This window comes from Caloenas nicobarica, chromosome 4, assembly GCF_036013445.1.
Source record: "Caloenas nicobarica isolate bCalNic1 chromosome 4, bCalNic1.hap1, whole genome shotgun sequence".
Lineage (NCBI taxonomy): Eukaryota > Metazoa > Chordata > Aves > Columbiformes > Columbidae > Caloenas > Caloenas nicobarica.
The window spans coordinates 48,516,015-48,539,848 of record NC_088248.1 but is presented as its reverse complement, the minus strand read 5'-3'; the positions used below and the strand labels follow the sequence as shown (position 1 = coordinate 48,539,848).

General features: G+C 36.5%; 1 protein-coding gene across 1 annotated transcript in view; it reads left to right on the top strand.

Annotated features, from left to right (window-relative positions):
* Positions 1–23,834, top strand: part of TUSC3 (tumor suppressor candidate 3) — an 86,782-nt gene that overhangs the window by 8,713 nt on the left and 54,235 nt on the right. Inside the window, exons 2-5 of the mRNA XM_065633881.1 lie at positions 1,921–2,038; positions 4,309–4,449; positions 5,061–5,201; positions 14,792–14,881. Coding sequence (XP_065489953.1) covers positions 1,921–2,038; positions 4,309–4,449; positions 5,061–5,201; positions 14,792–14,881 — 490 coding nt within the window. The remainder of the gene's footprint in view (positions 1–1,920; positions 2,039–4,308; positions 4,450–5,060; positions 5,202–14,791; positions 14,882–23,834) is intronic.

The following is a 23,834-nucleotide window of genomic DNA, read 5'->3' as shown; positions in this document are numbered from 1 at the left end:
AAATACATGGAGATCAATAGGAACAAGAGTGTTCTCTCAAATAGTGGAGGCACGACTGGAGTATCTGAATTTCCCAGAAATACTGTTTCATCACGAGTAAAAGGTAGACTAAGAAGAATGATGGAATCAAGATAAAGTGATTTTTATCGTGTTCTTATAATAAAAATGGTCCAACTTTAATATAGCAAGTTTAACAGAACAGTGTCCTACAGATACTACTTAAGATATTACAGCATTCCTTTGATGTTGTCTGACTGCCCTCTTCAGGATGACAGTGAATATCTTAGTCTGCTTAATGTTAGCATCTGTTTCTAGAAATAACCAATCTAATGTCTAAATTACATTTTTTTATAATTGCAACTTTGCATGTTGAATAAGTGTGTTAAGTAGCAAATTTTACTCGATCAGGTAATAAAGGTGAAAGTTGAGTTTTGTTATGCTTCATAAGATTTATTCTTTAGTGGGGTAAGGCATCATAAAATTTCATTTTAGCTTTTTTTTATGACAGACTTTTTTGTGCACAATGTATTCCTTGATACAACACAACTCTCCTGGAGTTGTGTGTAATATATTTCAAGCCTAAGGCTGATCTCAGTTATGGGGAAATGGGAAAGGTCTTATGACATCTATGGTCCTATCAACCTCTCCCCACTCTTTGCTCTCTCAGAATACAATATGTATTATGTATGCTTAGTGTGGAGTTTTTCTTGCAACAGATTTTTGCATCTACAACTTTTAAGTAAACAGCATTCTGCACCATCAAATACATGAACTGGTTTTGTAGAAACACTGTTTTGAGAAAAGCTGCAGAATAATTTTATTTATACAGCTTCGGCATCTTACAACATGCGAAGATAAGTTTCCAAATGGTAGAACCTTCATTTGGACTCTACAGCAGATATGAATAATTAGTAATATGGAAATAATTAGCAAAGGAGCCTGTGTAAAGCCAAAAGTACTGCAAGGATTCTTTCAGTTTGTCTTTGTCCTCCTTCTCTGAATTATTTGTTGATACGGATTTGTCCTGTGGAACAACCCATGGTTTTATGGCTCTGTGATTGTGTGTTTAGAGAATGTCTCTGATGGTAAGGATCCCAGAATTCTTCTCCTGGAATGACTTTTTTCCTTTCCCCTCAGTGCAGACGGAGCAAAGTTGTTTGTTTTGTTTTCTTTTCCTTTAAAATGAATGAACAGACAAAAAAAGCTCAACCAGCCAAAAAAACCTCACCTGAGTATAGAACCATGAGTAAAGCCAAAAGGAGGCTTTCTGACAAATTTGAGTAGCAGCAATATGATTTTCTAGTGATGACAGGAGAGATTATGTAATCCTATATGTTGTGCAAAATCATCCTTTTTAGAACATTTAAAACAAGTTTTATGAAAATTGTGTGTTTTACTACTTACAAGCCTATTGTTAATTTAGTTGGTATCATTTCAACAGTGCTTGGCAGTTTCTGTGGCTCTTTCTATGGCTCTGCTATTTTTGGAAAATCACTACTGTCACGTTTCTGTGTTATTTTTCTGCTGTTTTCAGAATTTGTTATGTGCAGCTGCCTTCAGCAAGTAAATCCTGATACGGTACTCAAGGGCCATATAAGCATCTCCTTGCGTGGATTTCGTAGCAGATTTGCGTGACGCTTGCCATTCAGGCCACTCCTGTTTTCTGAGACTTTTAAATATGGAAAACATTACTTTATGTTATCATCTCGGAATGTCTCTGGTATAGTTTCACTTAACAGATTTATAATTTTGGAGAAGGCAAGTTTGAAGCAAAATGCTCTATAACTAGCTGAAACTTTCTTTAATTGATGGTATGGGTGTTGAGAATAGTACTGCAAGTGTAACTCATCTAACTGCTGCATCTGGTTAGAGAATCAGCAAATGCCACGTGGATGTATGTTTCTTTCTTTTCCTTAACAGGCAAGCTAATGAAGAATATCAAGTACTGGCTAATTCATGGCGCTATTCATCTGCTTTTTCAAACAAACTGTTTTTCACAATAGTGGATTATGATGAAGGCGCAGATGTTTTTCAACAGGTAAATGTTGGATACTATAAAACGTTCTTAATTTTTAGAACTACATGTTGATTTGCCAAATGATACCAGACAAATTATTTTTTGTATGCAGGTGTGTACCTCTGTGTTTTGTATACAAATTCTTCCTGGTTAAAAACACCAGGCACTGCAGTTTCTATGACACTAGCAAAGACAGATTATAGCACTAGCCACTTCTAGTATTTTCCAAGTGTATTTTATAATGTTTGTTTCTAGATTACATTATATGTATGCGATATTTTTTCATTTCATTTTTTCATTATATGTATGTGGATTTTTTTTAATTTCATTTTTTTGTTAATGTCGTTTTTTAGAATTAATCGCAATGCAACTAACATTTGCATTTACAGATTTGCTTTATTTTCTCTCTAGGGGGAAAAAAGCTCTTAACTAAAAGAGCCTTTTAATTGCTTTTACATAATACAGTATTCTTCAACTCCAGTAATATTTGTATTAATCTGGAAGTTCTTCAGGGAAAAGAGAAGAGACTGGTTTAGATTTTATATATTGGTTATGAAGAGCGAAAATTCAATTGTTAGAGAACAGTCTAAAGCTCCCTCTTAAATTGAGTAGTCAAGGCAAAATGCATCCCTGGCAAATTAATACTAAATACTGACGTGCTTTTCTCTGATATTTATTTGTTGATTGAAGCTAAAAATGCAGATAGGAGAGTGACAGATTTTGAAGTTCTCTGTTTTTACCACCTTTTGGTTAAGTGTATGCTTCAAAATTTTCAGGGGAAAAGTTTAATACTTATTTTTAAATTACTGCGTTTAGTAAATATTTTTGCTTTCGATTGACATCTTAGAATGTATTATGTAAAGAATGGCTATAATGGCTTAAGATTTTGCTTTAAAAATTTTAGTTCATACAAATTTTAAAATCATCTTACATTATCCTACATGGTTACAATAATAGAAAATAGCCTCTTTGATCTTGCCTTAAGCCAATCAATACATATTAGAATAGTCCAGTCCAACTTATTCCTTGTGTAAAAGGGCACAGATTCAATTTATTTCAGGTGGCATGCATTTAAAGGCAAGTAAAAGTTAGACCAAATTAGGTTAAAATATGTAATTTTTGACTGTCTTTGAGAAAAAAAAAGTGCTTAAGAAGAAGTGATACCAATGGAAATTTTAAGGTGGGAAATGTAAATCTAACCTTATGTTTATGTGTGCAAACCAGTCATCTAATACTGATGCCATAACAAAAAATCCCAGAAAGTAATGTGACTGGTTTTTGTTTCAGCTTTTACTCTGTCTGTAAAGACATGACAGAGCAGTTGCAGAGTAACTGCCCCCACACTCTACACAATGTTAGAAGGCTTCGGTATCTCAGAATGTTCCTGTGTCTTGTAAAATATTTTATTAAATTGCTTCACAACATTAGTCTTAGCCTTTCTCAGAATACTTTTTATTTTCAAATCAGTTCACTAAAGAGGGCACGGATGGAAAATAATTTAATAGCTCATAATTTCTATTGATAAAATTCAGTTCTGTAGTTGCTTAAATATAGTGTTTTGTCATCTCTAAGTATTTCACCTGATTGTGTTCACATTCATTTTCATTTTTTTCAAGTGTTTTATTGCACTATTTCTGAGATGGACTGAATTTTATGTAGTAAAATTCTGTTCTCCTGTACCACCTTGAAAAGTTAAAGTCAAAATTTAAAGTGGCAAATGTAAATCTATTTGTTTATCACCCTTGAGTTTTTTGATATAATGTTGATAGTTCCAGTGACAACAACACATGCATTAACAGTCATGTAATTTCTAGGGCAAGTTATGTGTATAAGCTAGTTATCTAGGCCTTTCTGGATTCAAAAAGGACTAGTCAGTAGTCTAGTTAACTTTGGAGGGCTAGGTAAGAGAAACAGTATCAGCCTCTTTGAACACTTTTTTCCTCCACTAGAATTATAACCTAATATACTTTAATAGAATGGATGAGTGTGGGCTCTCTGATTTCCTAATTACAAGAAAATTCTTACGGTGCGTGAGAACTTTAAAGCATAAGATATTCAGAAAAGCTTGTGGGTAAAATACTCTGAAAAGTTAAACATCCGAAAGAATCTGTGGGAAGGAACATTCTGAACACTTTTTTTGGAGAACTATACATGAAGATGTATAGAAAAGAGTAACTTATGGAGGCAAATAATATTTTTCACACTAATTAGACTTGTTTTATACAAAAAAGGTAAATATTTTTGAGGATAGACTTACTAATTTTTTTTTCTGCTATTTTTTGGTGTTGTAGCTGAATATGAACTCCGCTCCGACTTTCATGCATTTTCCTCCAAAAGGTAAACCCAAGAGAGCTGACACGTTTGACCTGCAGCGAATCGGATTTGCAGCTGAGCAGCTAGCTAAATGGATAGCTGACAGAACAGATGTTCATGTAAGTCTTTCAACAATTTTAAAAGTTGAAGCTAAATGTATCTTTGTAGTCTGAGACAGGCTGATGACAAATTCCATCTTTCCTTAGTACTTTTTCTTCTCAAGGCTAGGTTCTAGAACACATTAAAAAAAGGGAAAAAAATATATCATAGAATATCCTGAGTTGAGTGTATATATAGTCGTGGTACTTGTGGTAACTTCTGCAATTTGCAGAGTATTTTCCATTCTTGCTTTGTTAAAGTTTATGTACCCTTATTCTGGATGAAAACAAGCAGTGATATTATGATAATTAGTTGTTAATAAATAAAATGTGCTTTGCAAAACTATGTACAAAATAGATCCAAAGGTAGGTGCTCCTAATTCAGACACTATGTACAAATCTGTTGAAGAAATAATGTTTTGGAGTTGAACAGTTCAAAGTGATGCTTAAAACTTTTTTCATATTATTTGCTTATTAAAGGAAGTACAATTTTTTCTTATTTAAGTATATCATTAGGGATTAGTCTTTCTGACTCTGAAACTAGATTTCAGATGATTCCTATTTGTTTATATGGAAAGTGATCTGTATGTAGGCATTTATTTGCAATCTGTGTTTGCATTTATCTTTTCCAGATTAGAGTGTTCAGGCCTCCTAACTATTCTGGTACAATTGCACTGGCTCTTCTGGTATCTCTTGTTGGCGGCTTGTTATATCTGCGGAGAAATAACTTAGAGTTTATCTACAACAAAACTGGCTGGGCCATGGCAGCTCTGGTATGCAGATTTTCCTTACTAATATGCTTTTTATTAGTTTCTTATCTTAGCATACGTGTCTTCATTACTTCCACAGTAAATTAAAAAACATTGCATTAGCACATTCTTCAGAATGGTACTACATTTGAGGGCTAATTCTCATAAGCAGTTACTTTTAGTGATTCACTGAAAATTAGCAAATTCTCTGATAGCTGCAGATTTTTAGTTGAACTTTAACGAGAAAATATTTTTTATTTGTGGTACTAATGCTCACTGCTATCATTCAACTTGCCCTTTTTTATAAAAGTGGTAATGTCATGATTGGTTTAGTGTGTATATTCATGTCAGACTGTATCGCTTTAGAGTAATGAAAGGTTAAGAAAAGTAACCAAGGCTTTTATATGTTTGTAACAAAATGATAAAAGAGCTAAGAAATGAAGAAAAAGGTGGAATTCTTTCCAAAACTGGTATCAGTAGTACTGACCTTAACTTTCCACTGTTAACCTAAATAAGACTAGGATACTGTTCCAGGGTTAACTCCGAGGAGATTTTAAAGCTAGCCAGTTGTTCGTTTGAAATATGAGTCAACTAAATCCTCAAGGCCATAAATAACAAATTAAGGTTTAACCTGCTTAATAGCGTATTGCAGTGTGCTTATTTACATCATAGTTTTCAAATAACTGAGTAGACTAATGCAAAATGTGGACTGTGCTGTATAGTCAGCTGTCTTTGTTTTAGATAGGAAATAGCATGCAAGGATGGTAGATGATGGTTAAGGTGTATCAAAAAGTACTGATTACTCTGACATCATTGTGACTGACAGAAGAGGAAAAATCTGAGAAGCAGCATCTAAGGCCTAATTTTCAAGGAAACAGAGTCAGGAGCATGGTTATCAACACTGGAGTAATGTCTGGGGTTATCAAGTCCAATCCAACATTTTACAGCTTAAATGAGCTCCTTTCTTCTGTGTTAGCAATATGTTAATTGAGAACAGTACTTTTAAAAATTTTCTCCATGTGTTTTGTACAACACAAGCCAAGCTTTTCTTCTGTTTTGATATAAATGATTATTTATTCACTTCATCATTTTAAAGACTTTTTCTCAATTTGTGTCAATATGAATTAACCTTTCTTGAAAGCACATGCCTAGGATTATAGTTGGAATATGAATTTACTTGTGCAGCAGCATTCATATTTTATTTTTGTCTGGGCTCCCTTTCCCATGAAAGCTTGGACCAGGTTTTCTTTTGGGGTCACTTCCAACCTGAGCTATTCTATGATTCTGTGTAATTTAGCTCTACTAGAAGTAGGTTACTGATATATCCTATAATCATATTTGCCTTTTCAAAGCCACATCATATTGATGGTTTTCTGTTCTGCTTGGATTAAAAAATATGAAAAGATACCTTCTTTTGTGACACTTTCAGCTGATGGACCCATTTGGAGCTTTTATTAAGTCAGTTTTGCTAATATATTTCCTGTAACATTCTGTTTATTTTAACAAAGAATAGCACTTAGAGATTATTTTAGAAAAAAGTCTTATATCAGAAGGTATACAGCAATTAATCTTGTCTTTGAACCGATGCTTCACTTTTTAAATCATTACTGTTCTTTTCTGTTAATAATGTTGTCAAAGGCCCATACTGTAAAATGTGTTAGCAAAGATCATGGAGTTACCAGAAGTCATTTTGGTTTTATTTAGATCTATACACACATACAAGTTAGTATTATAAGTTCTTCTTGGTGGAATCAGCAGGGACTCTTGATTTCAGGCTTTTGTACAGACGACTTCAGTTCTGTGAAAGAACTAGAATATGTAAAGATCCACAGAAGAAAACAGTCATTAATATATTCATTCTAAGATATTGTGTAGTTATGATTCTCTTACATCATGCTTTTTTCTACCAGTGAGACTTAAAGCTTCTTTTTTCATAAAAGCTAATTAAAAGGAAATATGGAGAAGATGGTGTCCAGTTAAGCGGAGCGAGTCATGCCTAATAAAATGCTTTTATGAAGTGTATAAATAACTAATAAATACTTAATTTTATAGAATTATATTATTCTTTTTTTTTTTTCTTTTTTGAACTTAAAAAAGAATCCCAAATAAAACAGGGAAAGCCTGGCAAGATGCATAAAACTACAGGAAGCCCATGTTTTTGACAGTATTGGGAATTAGTTTGTTCCTTATTGGCCGTTCTTTTTATGGTGGTTGCAGAACTGAGAAGAGAGAACTGGGAGCTTTTTTCTGAAAGCTGTAGTTTTGAGTTTTGATTGGTTTTGGGGAGGTGTTGTACTGCTAGGTAGCCAGCATTCGTTAACCATATGGAAAATAATATTTTTCATTTCAGCTGAAACTCTTTCACAGATATTCTAGAATTCAGTAACTGAAAACTATATCATTGCACACAGGCAAGTCTCTTGTTTTCTTTTGCTTGTTTTTCAGAGCTGCTTAGTTTGTTTTGAAGAGTTTTCATGTTCTGAAATGTTGGGTAATTATTTAAATGAGAAATGGGCAGTGCCTCTCTTCCTGATTGAATTATCTGTTCCTAAAAATTAGAAAAACATTCTCAGCATAAATTGCCTCTGCTGTTCTTACCAGCAGGATAACAGAGGATCACAGAAATGCAGACTGAATTTTTATTTGACATCTCTATTGATGCCAAAAAGTTGTGTGTCATAGGTAATAGTTCCAGCACTGTTTTAGGAAAATATTTAGGAATGCAGGTTTTAGTGACCCATCTAATGTTTTGATAGACTTTTAGAAGCAAGACCAGAGCTTTCATCTCATACATTGATTCTAATGCCAGCTCACAGAAGACTGTTGAATTGGTTTTGTCCTCAACATTAGATTGCACAACTGCAATGCTATTAGTGGTTTCATCCCCCTGTAGAAACACTGCAGACTCTGGTAGTACCTTGTATGCCTTAGGCATTTTTACTTGCAACATTACCCAGAAGACCTTTGGAATGGCAAACCACGATGACTGAGTCATAGTGCATAATATCCCCCAAAAATGTCTTTTGAGATCACATCCAAAATTTATCCCCTAGATTATTTTAGACTTTAATTCAAATCCTACTATTCATCTGTAGACATTTTTTTCCTCTGACATGCTAGCACGAAGATGAGGAAAGGCTTCAGTCCTCAGGTATTTACAGAGCCCTGTCCTTTTATAGTGATAACAAGAAGCAATTCAGATTCTCGTTAAGACTCTTCATTTCTTAAGCAGAGAGCATAAAAGGTCAGACGATATAAACTGGGCAAATTTCTAACGTTTTTAGATAAGGAATTGCTAAATTTTAGACAACAGTACTGGTGCTGAGAGTTTATTTGTTCAGTTGGCTAGAATGGGGCTACTAGGGGACTTTTCTTTACCAGGCTGCCACTGTGGTTTTCTGCATGTGATTTGCAGCTTTATTTTATATGTATATTTCAGGTTTACCTGTATATCTGTGGAATCTGGGAAGGCAAAGTCTGTGCTCAGATTCAAAGGCAGCTGCCTAGGAATTGGCTCTATCGGGCAAAATAAGTCACCTGAATGAGGAGAGAAAGCATGTGTTTACTGTTGTCATAACAGTTAATGGTTATGAGAAATGTGTTTTGTGGTGATACACCCCACGGTACCTGTACTGTACAGTGCATTCATCATCAGTTATTGCTCCAAAAGAGCTTGAAGAGTATCATGGCTACTAGTGGCTTCTTTACACCCTTCTGGGAATGAGGATAAAAAAGTGTGCTGGGTTAGCTGTATCGAGGTGATTTTCCATACAGTGAGAATCTTGTCTTAATGGCTAGCATAGAATAATAAGAATAATAAGATAAGATAAGATAAGCATAGAATAATAAGATAGCACTCTGGGACAGAGTTAGTGTTTTCTTCCAGTAGCTTTCCGGTATTTGGGATTTGGTATGAAAAGAATGTAAGAACTCACTGATAACTTGGCGGTTGCCAAGGGGACAAAGGACTTTTCAACTGCCCAGCTGCAGGTGCAAGGGAACATAACAGGACAGCACCTAGATTGACATCTAGGTTGATCAATGAACTATTCCATACCGTGAATGTCACGCTCCATATATGAGCGGGAAGTTACAGGGGACAGCCCTTCTTCGATGGCCAATGTCTGTGAGGGGTTCTGCTTCCTGCTCCCATTGCCTCATCCGTGACTTCCCTACACCTGTTTGTAAACTCCATGTCTTACTGGACTTTCTGTGCTCGCACCGTCCGTCCTTTGGTGTCTGTTGCTGGGAGCACAAGTTCCAGCAGCTAAGCATTGCTCTGTATAGCTTTATGTATTTTATGATAGTCTTTTTATTCACTCATCCTTTATTATTATTCTATTAAATCTGTTTCAGTTTGAACCAACGAGTCTTTCTTCCTTTTACCTTCATTCCTGCTGGGGAAGGAAAGGTGAGCGAGAGCGGCTGTTTACTGTTTAGCCACCACCCAGAGTTAAACAGTAACAGAGAGTAATGTGTTTTATTCAAAGATACAGCTAGAAAAAGTTAGGCTCCTCAACGTGACTAGATAGGCATCTGAAAAGAACAGCAATTTCCTTCCCATTGAGGTTTTAGAGATGCACATTACCTTTTAAAGGTACAGAAACCCATTCTCTTCACTTCCATTTGGTACTCCCTGTCCTTGAATTGTGTATCTCTTGTTGGAGATTCTAATAAGCGACAGATTGTTATTTGAAAATTGAATACAGATCTTGCAGCTCTGCAGCCTTTGAGTACAAAAGCAAAGTTAAACTGAGTAGAAAGGGTTATATCTCTTTAAAACAATAACTCTGAAATGGCTAAAACATATATATACAGAACAGTATAGAAATTAAGTATAGAACTGTCTGCCTATGTCTCCTCTCTTTTAAAAATTATGCTTGAATTTGACTGTATTAGTAAATTAATCTAATTTTAAATTATTTTTCTTGTTGCAAAGTACTTGCCATTTTTGGGGGTGTGAACTCACAGAGAGAAATCTAATAATCTGCTTTGTCTAGTGTCTGCTAGTAGGAAGCTTCACTTTAAAATACATAGCAAATGGCTTTTTAAGTCTCTAGTAATTATGTTTAATAATCTGGCAGATAGTGTTAAAAAAAACTTATGCCTTTGAGAAAGGCCAAATCATTTGACAAACCTTACAAGACCAAGAACAGTTGAGGAATTCTGCATATGTACTTTTAAAGATGCATCTTGCTAGAAATTCAGTGTTGTGGTGGGACTCTTGATGCTTATTTACCTTGTGTCTATTCTTGGGAGCGTTGTGGTACACACACAAGTGTCCCATGGGTGAGCTCAAAGCAGTTTCCCTCTTAGCAAAACTAAGGCTGAAGTCATGCTCTGCGAAGCCATCAAGATAGCACCACTTGCAATTTGTTAACAAGGTCCTTGAGTAGTCCTGTCTACCCATGCAGTGTGTCTCACCTAGGATTGGTAGTAGGGGTGAACTTCATTGCCACTGAAGACATCCTGTGGATATTTGATCCTGGAACCATAGCGTCTTGTAGCAAATCATTTTGCCTTCCCTCTTCTATGTACTACAACAGTCAATAAATCTACTCTGTTTGCTTTTATCATCTGGATGCAGAAGAAGCTACCTAAATCTGGAAGCCCTTAAAATAGCTACTCTGAACTCCCCTGATAATTCAGGTGGCATGCAGCAGTTAAAGTGGTGTCCTTGGGGTCTGACAAGGAGAAAGGAGGGAGCAGGTGGATGAAAGGGGTGTCTGTAATACTCTTCTCTGTAGAACTGCTGAAGTACAGATGCTAGCCTGGATAAGTGGAGTTGAAAATCTTTCTAAATGCTCAGAGAAAAGCGCCTCAGCTTGAGTCTTCTGTTCTCCAGTTTCCATCCTTTTTACTTCGACAAGATCCAAGAAAATTGCAAGAAGGGGCCATTTCTCTGCATATGAATTGTTCCATTGAAATAAATACAATATAAACCATTAAGGTAAATATGAAGTCATGAATCACATGTTACAAGTTGCTCATCTTTGTGTTTTAACCCCAGCTGGCAACTAAATACCACACAGCCACTCAATCACTCCCCCCAGAGTGGGATTGGGAAGATAATCAGAATGGTAAAAGTAAGAAAACGCGTGGGTTGAGATAAAGGCAGTTTAATAAGTAAAGCAAAAGCCGTGCATGCAAGCAAAGCAAAATAAGGGATTCATTCATTATTTCCCATGAGCAGTCAGGCATTCAGTCATTTCCAGGACAGCAGGGCTCCATCATGCATAATGGTTACTCAGGAAAAAAAATGCCATCACTCCAAATGTGCCTACCCTTCCTCCTTCTTCCCCAGCTTTATATACTGAGCATGATGTCCTGTGGTCTGGAACAGCCCTTTGGTCAGTTGGGGTCAGCTGTCCCGACTGTCCCCTCTCAGCTTCTTGTGCACCCCCAGCCTACTTGCTGGTGGGGCAGTGTGAGGAGCAGAAAAGGCCTTGACTCTGTGTAAGTGCTGCTCAGCAATAATGAAAACATCCGTGTGTTATCAACACTGTTTCCAGCAAAGATCCAAAACATAGCCCCACACTAGCTACTATGAAGAAAATTAACTTTATCCTAGCCAAAACTAGCGCACTCATTCATAGGAATGAATTTGGTGAAGTTTTATCCGAAGAAACACCAACTCACAGTAATGATGAGTGAACTAGGTGTTTTGGAAATTTTGGATCCCGAAGCATGGGATCCTATGGAAACTATGGGATTTGGAATGGTAAACATTGTGTGTCAGTGTGATGTATTGTGTATCATAGATGGATGCATCTCTTCAACAGATAAAGGTGTGTATTTCAAGTATATTTTACAAACAGTAGAAGTCTGTAGTTTCCGATGTTTATTTTAACCTGGATGATCATAATAGAACATAGAGCACAGCAAAATAAGCTTGAATGTCAAATGCTATATGTAGCATACCAAATACTTGCTTAAGAGATATGATGGAAATACTCTCTTAGTCTGAACTGGCAGAGTATGGAAGATGTCTTCAGGATAAACAACCATATTCTTAACTCTTTACTTTTCAATAACATTAATACATTGAATTTGTTCATCACCACTATTGTGTCTCCTTGATATTTTTTTCTTAGATGTTACCATGTTATGAGGCAGTGTAATTGCATTGGCAAGCATTAAAGATCTTCAGTAATTTGAGTGATTTATCTGTTAAGTATATAACTGTATATAAACTAGGGTGAGGTTTTTTTAATCTTTCCATGTGGTAGCAGATTTCACTCCAGAGAATGTAAATTAAATATAGTAATTTAAGAATGAGTAAAATGACTTTTCATAGAAAATTCACTTTCAGAGAGCCACAGTTTGTGCAATCTATGCATCTGTTCTCTTTTGACGTTTTAGTTTTCATCTAACTTTTGGTCTTTCAAAATATCTTTCACTGCACTTTTGTAACCCACATCTTTGGTTTCTACACTTTTGTACTTTCACATAAGCCATCTCCTGTGTGATTCATCACCAAAATTGCAGTATAAATTTCTCTGCTGAAACAATCTGCAAGTTATTGGAATAACTATGTGTTACCCTTTTCCAGTAATGGAAGCATATATTCTCTTCACCTCTTTGCATATTATTAATGAAAACATAAGCCGTTTGCTAATAATCACTACCAGTATTCTTTCATCTGCCATATTCATTACTATATTGTCACACTCCAAATCCTGCTAAGGGCAAAATGAAACACACCTTACATTTAAAGCCAAGAATCCGTTCTTAGTGTAATTGAAATCTTAACACTGCAACAAAGAATTATGATGAAACTAGATACGCAAACATGTTTTTTTCATTATTTTTTTCTTTCTATTATCAGGACAAAAAGTCTCAGTAATACCAGCACTTCCACCATTTCTCTCTGGATCTTGAGGTCATTCATTCATTGGCTTCGATTTGGGGCGGGGGGATGCTATGGTGAATTGTCAGTGTTCCAGGTTCTTTGCTAGGAGTATGAGGTTGCTGCTTTCTTCCTTCTTGCTCTAGGCTTCACTTAGGGCTACTTATACACTTTGTCCTTTCTTCACTGATCTGCAACTACATTTTACATCAAAATTTACTGGGTAAATGGAAATTGTCATAGATACGTTGGATGCATTGCATGCTTGTCCTTTTTCTGTTTGTTACCTCTAAAACTAGTTTGGGCCAGCTCCCATGTCTATGTTTCTTTAAATCACTATTGGCATAACATTTATAGGCTTGGGGTCTCCAGTGTAATGCTGTGGCCTCTTTCATATCATTCCATACAGGTACACTGCATCCTATGTTTCCACTTTTGTTGTCTCCACTATCATCCCATGCCTCCACTACATCGTTATGTTGGTCATAATTATTTCATCCTAATTAGAATAGAAAAAAAAAATATTATGCCATACAAAGATAAGCGAAAGTTATGTAAAGTAGGCCTAGCCCCCTGGTCTTTGGAAAAATTGCTGTTTCAGCTGAACAAGTTTAAAAAAAAATTCCAGGAAAGCCAAGACAGATTTGGAAAAAGCCTGACATGATTCAGTCCTAAGGCATTGCGAAGTTTGTTAAAATCATATTGCTAGAGGTAGCAATGCTGGGTTTATGGGAACACAGAGCTGCACCAGCTTGCATTTACTTCTCCTATGTAACTAAACACTGGTTTAGTTAACCATCATGGTATGGACTTTTACATTCGTGATCCATCTGCTTAAATCACTATGACTGTGTTGCATGGGTGGGAATATTGATGTGCAGTAAAAGTGAGCACATATGTAAAAATTCTGCTTAAATTATCTTGGTGTTTTTGTAAGGATTATCTGTACTGATAAGTCAGAAGACATATTTAGATGATCCATATTTCCCATTCCTGTTTTTCTCATTTGGTAATCAAAAGATACTTTATTTTCCTCTTTAAGGTAGTCATGACGACTTGCCATGACTGTGATGTTTGTTATGTAGATTGTGCAGTATGACCTTCTACAAAAATTAATGTCAGTTTTTACAGTTGCTATACATCCCTAACCTAACTTCATGCTTCTTTCCGTAGGGAATTTCAATTTTCTGCAAAATCAACCATTGTTATTTGTCATAGATAAAATGCATCACAGTCATATAGGACACGCAATGAGAATTTAATTAAATGGGACAGAGGGGGTTTTTTTTGTAATTGGATTTTTTTCTTATATTTTATATATCATTTCATATAGCTGAAAACAAACAGGCAAGCTAAACATTTGTATTAGATTAGAGATAGAAATAACTTCCTGAAAGGTTGTATAAAACTTGAACGCTAGTTTGCAGCATATTTACAATAAATGCCTTCTACTACTATGAATGCTTTTTGCCATATAGATGTGTAACTGTGGCAATTCTGAGTGCACATAAAGACAGGATTATTTCAATTGAGATTTAGAAAACCTTCATCTTGAGCTAACTCATTTTCTAATAGAAGTCAGTAAGAATTTTATGAGAGCAACACATCTGAAAACTCCATGCTAAAAATCAAGTAGAGGTACATACTGTATCTGGTTAAGTAAACAATTATGTATTTAAAGTAAACATCAACAGCAGAATGGTTTTCTATTCAGTTCCTCTGGGTAAATGAATGAGTATTCTTTTTAAAATTTTTTTTCTTCTAGTGTGTTGTATTTGCTATGACATCTGGTCAGATGTGGAACCACATCCGGGGACCCCCATATGCACATAAAAATCCTCAGAATGGACAAGTGGTGAGTTGATTCTTTTATTTTTATTTTCAGGAGAAATATTATATAGATAGTTGCTGCCTACAGCAAGTCTACAATAGCAAATAATTGCAGTTCTGTAGCACTGTATGACAGTCTGTCAGAGTCTTAAGTCTCCAGTTGCAAGCAAGTTTTGGAATTTAAGATGTTTAGAAAGTGCCACCATGTTTGATTTGAACAATGAAATGAGTGGCCATGTTTTTCAAAATTTTCTCTATCAGGCTCTTAACTGTAGTGAATCTGTTATAATAATTCCTTACCACACATTTGCCACTGCCCAAAGTAAATGAATATTGTGTCTTTTTGTAGAAGTGTGCTCTCTCACAAAGTGAAAAGTGAGTTTGTTTTTTTAAATTTCTTTTCAGGCTCCATTTATACAAACCTTTGAGCTTTGTAACTTCTTGTCATCTTCTTTCTTGAGAATTTTATTTAGAAAAGGAAATGGCAAATATTTTCATGTGATTTGTACCATTTTCTGTCATTCCACTGACCTTTGCAGAATGCTTTTTCCTATATATCTTTAGTCCTTCAATTTAAATTCCTTATCAGCTTTACGAAGAAATTACCACTAGTTTACTACTGCCAAAATTACTGTTCTATCCTGCTACTGCTGTCTTTGAAGGAATTCTTTTACATGCTCCTTACTACTCACAAATTAGCAAACATTCATCAGAGTTCAGGAGAAACTCTTTGACTACTGCGAAGCAAAACAGGACCTTGGCTAATTTCTACCACTCTGTTATTTACTACTTTTCAAGCAAGCTGTTGGGATGGAATCTATGAAACTTGCAGTAAAGTTGGTTGTCAGGAAGCTTTTTCATAACTAGTGGCCTGTTGAGCTATTTTCAGCTTTGACCATTGCTACTTAAAGGAGACTGGCTCGTATCTTAAATTGGAGTAGTAAAAAATGATGGTTTGAATTTGATTACTGATCTGCTTTTTATCAGGAATGTAGCAGCATAATGATGTCATTAAATGACATGATTTTATCCGTCAACTTTGTTATGCAGAAGTAGAACTGATAATGTAATAAATAATCTCTGTAAAACACTGTCTATTTGAAGATTTAGAGTTTTTCATTACTGCCTTGCAGTATTAAATTTATGATTCTTTCCTACAGAGTGACATAAAGGGGAAACTGCATAGAAAAAGAACCATTCATGACAAATTAGTTTTTATCATATCGAGTTTTATACATATTGCTGTTCTTAAAGGCCTGTTTCTGAAGTATACCCTACATTAAATAATTTTAAAATATATTATATTTAATTGTTCCTTAATTTGTGTCATCTTGTCTCAGTTCTCAGCGTGTGAACTCCCATCCTGTATGAGTGTCTGAAAAACTACTGTTTTGGGAGTGTTAGCATACACAACTAAATAATGCAAATAATGGTAAAGATGGTTTTAAGTTCTAGATACTAACCCTACTGTGTTAGTCAACATACATACCTTCTTTTCTGGTTTTGCTCCATTATATGACTTCAGGTAAGTTATTTTGTGCCTCTGATTCACATGTCTCTCCTTGTTCATATTTGTTAGTACTTTCACTTCCTTGGAGCTATGTCTGTGTCATAAGTAAAACCAGTCATATTCTAAGAATTAGAAAGTATAGATGCAGGATCACCAAGTTCCTGATTTATTTAAGGTAACATTGTTTTCTAAGTTGCAACTTAAAACTCTGATTTTTACCAGTGTTAGAAGCTTAATAAGTATTCTTTAAACCTTTACCTATTTTGCATTGCCTTTTTTTTTTCTAATAACACTATTGAACATTTCCCTCTTCCATTTTTCTAGCAGTTATCTATGTTCCTGTGAATGTGAAGTCATAAAAGTACTTACCTAACACTTCTGTGAGATTTATTTAACCATGATAATTCACTGTAACACTCTTCTGCATTAAGTTAGCAACTGCTGTCTTTACATCTGGATGGAATTTAACTCATCCTTTTATTTCCAGTCTCTAGGATTTAGTACCAATTCCAAATTTGCATGCCAATTTTGTACAAGGATTGCCTGTATTTAATACTCTGAAACTTTCTTAACAGTCTTAACATGTAAAATTCTGTTTTTAAGAGGAGGCATAGAATACCCCACGAAGCTTATTTGATCTATTGTTAGGTTCAAATTTACTAATTCTTAGCTTTTCTTATTTCATAGGAGTTAGTGGTTCAGTTCTGTATTAGCTGCAGAGCCTGATATGCCACCAGACATTGAAAGTGATAACATTCTGTCTTAATAAACTTTCCTTGCCTGAGATATCTACTATTATTTGCTTTGTTCTTGTCATAATTTTAGATGACACTTCATTTTGTTTCCTTAAATTGCTATTTTTTCAGAAGATGAAAAGACATTTGTTTGCTTTGCTTAAACAACTCTACTTGCTAGTGCCAGTATCTTGTACAAGTAACATTACCAGTTCTTAAATTTTTGGCTTGTGCATGCCATTTGTGATTCTTTGCTCGATTAGCTAAATAACTTTAATTCTGTGATTGTTTTATTTGAATGAAAGTTTTAAACCATATTTTTGTAATTCCATGTGGGTCTATTCTGTGAAGGTGATGTGGTCTCTTATTGAGGTTGTTGCAGTTACTTCTTTTATTCCCCATTTGCTGTCAGCTAATTTTAGGTTTTTGGGTCCACATGGTAGCAGTATCAATTTTTACGCAGAAAACTGAATCACACAGTACTGTCATTTGATATTTCAGTTCTGGTTTAGGTTGACAAAATTGGTGCTAGTCTTCTATCTTGACACATTTTTTATCTCTGTTATATTTCTGGAGTTGGCTGGATTGCATGGAGATGGCAGTTAGCAATGGCAAAGTTGAGAGCCTCTGGGTAAGGATTAAGGGACAGAATAAAAAAAGCGGATGTCGTTTTGTGGGAGTCTACTACAGGCCACTCAGCCAGGATGATGACACTAATGAGTTATTCTTTAAGGAACTAAGCGAAGCCTCCAAGTCATCTGTCTTTGTCCTTATGGGGGACTTCAACTTGCCAGATGTCAACTGGAAATATCACACAGCTGGCACCAACAGGTCCAGAAGATTCCTAAAGCAACTGGATGATAACTTCTTGGTACAGGTACTCAGGGAAACAACCAGCAAAGTGAAAACACCTAGACTTGCTACTTGCTAACAGAGAGGGTCTAGTGGGAGAAGTGGCAACTGGTGGCTACCTTGGCTACAGTGACCACAAAGCAGTCACTGGCCCCTCATCATAAGAAGGACATTGAAATACTAGAGAGAGTGCAGAGGAGAGTGATGAAACTGGTGAGGGGCCTGGAGCACAAGGCTTATATGGGCAGTTGAGGGAACTGGGGCTGTTTAGCTTGGAGAAAAGGAGGCTGAGGGGAGACCTTATCACAGTCTACAACTACCTGAAAGGAGGTTGTAGCATGGAGGGTGTTGGTCTCTTGTCCCAAGTAGCAAGTGATAGGACAAGAGGAAATGGCCTCAAGTTGCACCAGGGGAGGATTAGGTTGGATATTAGGAAAAAATTATTCACAGAAAGGGTTGTCAGACATTGGAATGGGCTGCCCAGGGAAGTGGTAGATTCACTATCCCTGGAGGTGTTTAAAAGGCATTTAGACAAGGTTCTTAGGGACATGGTTTAGTGCTAGACTTAGGTTATGGTTGGACTCGATGATCCTGAAGGCCTCTTCCAACCGAAATGATTCTATGATTCTAAAATCTATGCTAATGGGAGGAAAACTGACACCGAGACTTCAACTCTAGATCTGAGGAGAGCACACTTCAGGATGCTCAGAGAACTACTAAGATTCCCTGGGAAGAAGCTTTTTGAAGGTGCTGGGGTCCATCAGTGTTGGTCACTTTTTAAGTACCACCAACTAAAAGCACAGGACCAGGCAATTCCAAAATGCAGGAAATCTAGCAGGCAAGGCAAAAAGCCAGGTTGGTTGACCAGAGGTGGTCTTCTTTAAATAGGGCAAAACCAGAAATTATATGGTCAGTGGAAACAAGGTCAGGTGTCATGGGAGGACTACAGAGATGCTGCTTGCCACTGTAGGGAGGAAATTTGTGCTGCCAAAGCTCAATTAGAATTGAAGCTGGCCAGTACTGTGAAGGCTTTTTAAAATATGTTAACGGCAAAAGGCAAGCTAGAAATAACATTGGCCCATTACTTGATGAGCATGGTCACCTTATTAATAGGGACATAGACAAAGCTGAGACGTTTAATGCTTTTTTCACCTCGGTCTTCAACACCGAAGATGGACTTGGGGACCCCTACAGGCCCTAGGTTAGAGAAACATGGCTGTGTGAACAGTAAACTCCCAATCAATCCATAACTTGTACGGGATTTGCCACTCCAGCTGGATCCCTACAAGTTGATGGGAGCTGATGGGGTTCATCCAAGGGTGCTTAAAGAGCTGGCTGGCATCATAGCAGGACCTCTCTCTGATTTTTCAGTGCTTCTGCCAATCTGGAGAGGTTCCAGTTGACTGGAAGCTGGCAAACGTTGTCCCAATCTACAAGAAGGGCAACAGGGATGACCCTGACAACTGCAGGACTGTCAGCCTCACTTCTGCACCTGGCAAAATCATGGAGAAGATTGTTCTGGGAGTTATAGAAAAACATCTGAATGACAGCACAGTCATTGGTCCCAGCCAACATGGGTTCATGAGGGGAAAGTCTTGCTTAACAAACTTAATTTCGTTCTACCACAAGGTTACCCACCTAGCTGACCAAGGGAAGCCTGTTGATGTGATATTTCTGGATTTCAGTAAAGCCTTTGATACTGTCTCTCACAGCATCCTCCTGGACAAGATGTCCAGCATACAGCTGGGTAAACACACAATGCAGTGGGTGAGCAATAGGTTGATGGTCTGGGCTCAAATAGTTCTAATAAATGGGGTTATGTTGGGCTGGCAACCAGTCACTAGCGGGATTCCGCAGAGATCCATCTTAGGGCCAGTGCTCTTCAATGTCTTTATCAATGACTTGGACACAGGACTTGAGGGAATACTAAGTTCACTGATGACACAAAATTGGGAGGAGCTGTTGACCCTCTTGAGGGCAGAGAGGACCTGCAGAGCAATCTGAACAAATTGTAGAACTGGGCAATGACCAACTGCATGAAGTTCAACAAGGGCAAGTGCCAGATTTTGCACATGGGACACAGCAACCCTGGCTGTACATACAGCTCCACAGAGAGGGATCTGGGGGTTCTGGTTGATGGCAAGTCAAACATAAGCCAACAGTGTCCCTGGCAGCCAAGAGGGCCAACCGTGTCCTGGGGTGCATCAAGCCCAGCACTGCCAGCCGGGCGAGGGAGGTGATTGTCCCACTCTGCTCTGCACTGGTGCAGCCTCACCTGGAGCACTGTGTGCAGTTCTGGGTGCCACAGTATAAAAAAGATATAAAGCTACTGAAGAGATTCCAGAAGAGGGCTACAAAGTTGGTGAAGGGTTTGGAGAGGAAGCCGTATGAGGAGCAGCTAAAGTCACTTGGTTTGTTCAGCCTGGAGGAGAGGAGACTGAAAGGAGGTGTCATCACGGTCTACAGCTTCCTCACAAGGGGAGGAGGAAGAGCAGGTGCTGATCTCTTCTCTTTGGTGACCAGTGACAGAACCCAAGGAGATGGCAGAAAGATGTGTGAGGGGAGGTTTAGGTTGGACATTAGGAAAAGGTTCTTCACCCAGAGTGTGGTGGAGCACTGGAACAGACTCCCCAGGGAGGTGTCATGGCTCCAAGCTTGTCAGTATTCAAGAAGACAACAACCCTTAGACACATGGTGTGAACTGTGGGGTTTTCATATGCAGGGACAAGAGTTGGACTCGATGATCCTTGTGGGTCCCTTCCAACTCAAGACACTCTATGACTCTGGAGTTCTTCATCTTTTGCCTAATAATTTTAAGATTAGGCCCTTACTGACTATGTGACACTAAAATCGGTAAAAACTAAACATCCCATTGGTGTCTATATATAAACAGTCTTGGGAGAGTTCTCATTTTTATTCAGAGCTTGATCTGTATAGAGCTGGTGGTGAGACAAGTAGAAAGCTGGAGAAAGCAATTACATATTTTTGAACCTCCTGCAGAGGTAGTTCTGTTGCTGTTTAATTGACCTAATAGCAAAGAGTTCTCAGTAGATTTTCACAAGCTTTTAATTAAATAGCAGCAATGGCTAAGAAGACATTTATGTGTGTGTATCCAGGGATTGGCAGCCATTTTTTTTATTTGGATACAAATTCTACAATTTTTGTTATGCAGTATGCTCAGGGCTGCATCTTTAAAATAGTCAAGAGTTTACTATAAATGAGAACAGGTCAAAGGACAAGCTCTATAATACTGAGTTAAGATGTTTTCTAAAGCTCATAATTTTCTTTCCTTCTCTGAGAATAAATTATTAGAAGTTAGAAAAGTTTTTGTGTGAAGAGGAAAATATATCTTTATTGTCAGATATTAGACGGTTTTCCAATATAAGTGATGTTTCGTGAAATGGATAATGGTATTATTTGCCACTATATAAATTTGATTTTTTTTTACATGTCTTATATTTTAAAAGCTTGTTAAAATAGCTTAAGCATAACACAATTTATGTCCTTAAGAAGTCATTTATATCTGTTTGGCAGATCTTTTAGATAGAACACCTTGCAATATCAGATCAAATATAAATATTCACTTATGGAGTTTTCACAGCCTTTTTTTCCCTGCTTACCTTTCACTGTTTTATAAACACTGTTCTTTGTTCAGGAACAATCTCTAAAATATCAGTTTTTCAAGAGATCTTGCTGATATGAGTATGTGGTTATCTGTATGTTTCTTCAGTTAAATGAAAAGTATATTTGACTACTAGTATCATTTTTGCATTTGTCAATGCAAAATTAGGGTACTCTGTGTGAAAAATAAATGCTTAGAATATCAAGATCCTTAATTCACTTTAATCCTCTACTAAGCAGGCCAATATGTCGTTTATTAAAGTATATTCTTCTGTGTTTTCTGACATGACTTTTTTCATATGAGTCTAGTTAAAATAAATGGAATTCTTCCTTGGAACAGTTTTAAAGAATGACTCTCTCTTTCAAGTTCAGTAAGTCACAGTAAATACATTGTCCTTTTGCCTTCAATCTATCTGGAAGCATGTTTGAGGTACAGGTCACCAAGATTGTATTTGTAATGCCTGACTTTTCTGAAAGTGGCCACATTGCTTGGTGCTGGTTTCAAGACATACAAAAGTCAGTTTGCTTTGTGATATGTCCTTATATACTTGTTTTGATTTTGGATAAAAAAGGTTCATGCAGGTTATTATATCAGTATCTAACATAAGATGTCCAGACTGGCATCGCTTTTACCACAGCAATATTTCGATGCATCTGTCAACAGTAATCACAACCGTAGTGCTATTGAATATACTTCTTAACCAATTATTGATGTTAATAGGCTTGATAGAAATAAGAAGTAGGTTATTTATGTTATTAGTGTATTGAATGAAATACCTTTCCTGTGTTCGTCAAAGCCGTATGTCTCCTCAGAAGTTGCAACTAGTAAAGGGTTTCTCAAGCCTTTAATTTAAACTTCTATCGTGATTTAGTCAATTTCACAATTGGCAGGGTAAGATGTGGAACTGGTGTAAAATAATCTAAATTCTGTAACAGATCAGCACATTAACAAATGGGCAACATAGCTAAACTAGTGTTAGGAAAACTATTAACCTGTATAAGACTTCTGTCCTATGATCATAGCTGGCATTTGAATAACCTTCTGTGTAACAACTGTTTCTACCTTGATATTAAAAGAGGGAAAATTTATGCAATATTTAGTACCGTGTTTTATTGTGGGAAGAAAAGGGAATGAGAAAATGGTAATGACAGAAAGGTTACTCAGATGATGCAATTCTTGCAGCATACATGCTGTAAAAGTTTGGATAGTACCATTGTGTTGCAAGTACTGTAGTTTTGGATGAGTAAAGATAGAAGGTGTTCCCATCAACTAAACTGGATTTTAGACAAGTAATCAGGCAGCAAGTAGTTTGTCATGACAAAATCCAATAAGAAAAAAAAGTGCTAGATTTTAATTGTGGCTTGTAACAACAGAAATCCAATTTTAATTGACCGATACCACTTTCAAGTAACAAACACTTCTCTCCCTGTTCATCTTTTCCTAAGTGTAGATGGACTCCTAGAAGCAATTTAGTTTCATTTGAAAGAACTGTTTTGTACAGAACTCCTATTTTTTTTACGTCAGAAGTTAGCAAGACCTGGAATATGTGAAATTATGAAGTGTCTGAAAATAGAATGATAATGCAATGCAGAAAAATACACTTTTTTAAAACAGAAAACCAGAATGACACAAGGGAAAACCTGCTCATGTTATTCTGTTACTACTAGAACAAGAGCCATTTTCTTAAAACCAGCTTGAGCACCAGGTAAGAATCTAGTTTTTCTGTCTTCCTGGTCTTTACTGGTTGTGTAGATGTTAAAAGGTAAGAGCCTTCTCTAATAAAATAATTTTGATTGGAAGGTACCTCTGCAGATCATCTAGTCCTGCTGTTTGCTCAAAGATGTTCAGGTTGATCAGGACTTTATCAAAGCAAATTTTGAATGTCTCCATGATTAGAGATTCCCCAACCTTTTCCAGTGTTTGACCATCTGTATAATTTTTTTAATTTTACTTTTTTTTTTTCCCTTGCCCCCAGGAACAGTCGAGATAGATTTTATCCTTCTCTTCAGTAAAAGCTGATTTAGCTGAGTTCTTAATTAGAATTTAACACTGACTTTAATAAAATGAGACTTAGCCCAGCAGTACACCTTCTCAGAGCTCCTGACAGCATAAGTTTGCTTAAGTAGTACTAGCACTATTATGACATCGCTGCAATATCCACACCGTAAACGAGAAAAGATGAAGCCTGGAGTAGTCACAGAGATTTTTCTCTCTATAGATTCCGTTCTCTGAATAGAGTTGTGCAGACCTTCTTCCTGTA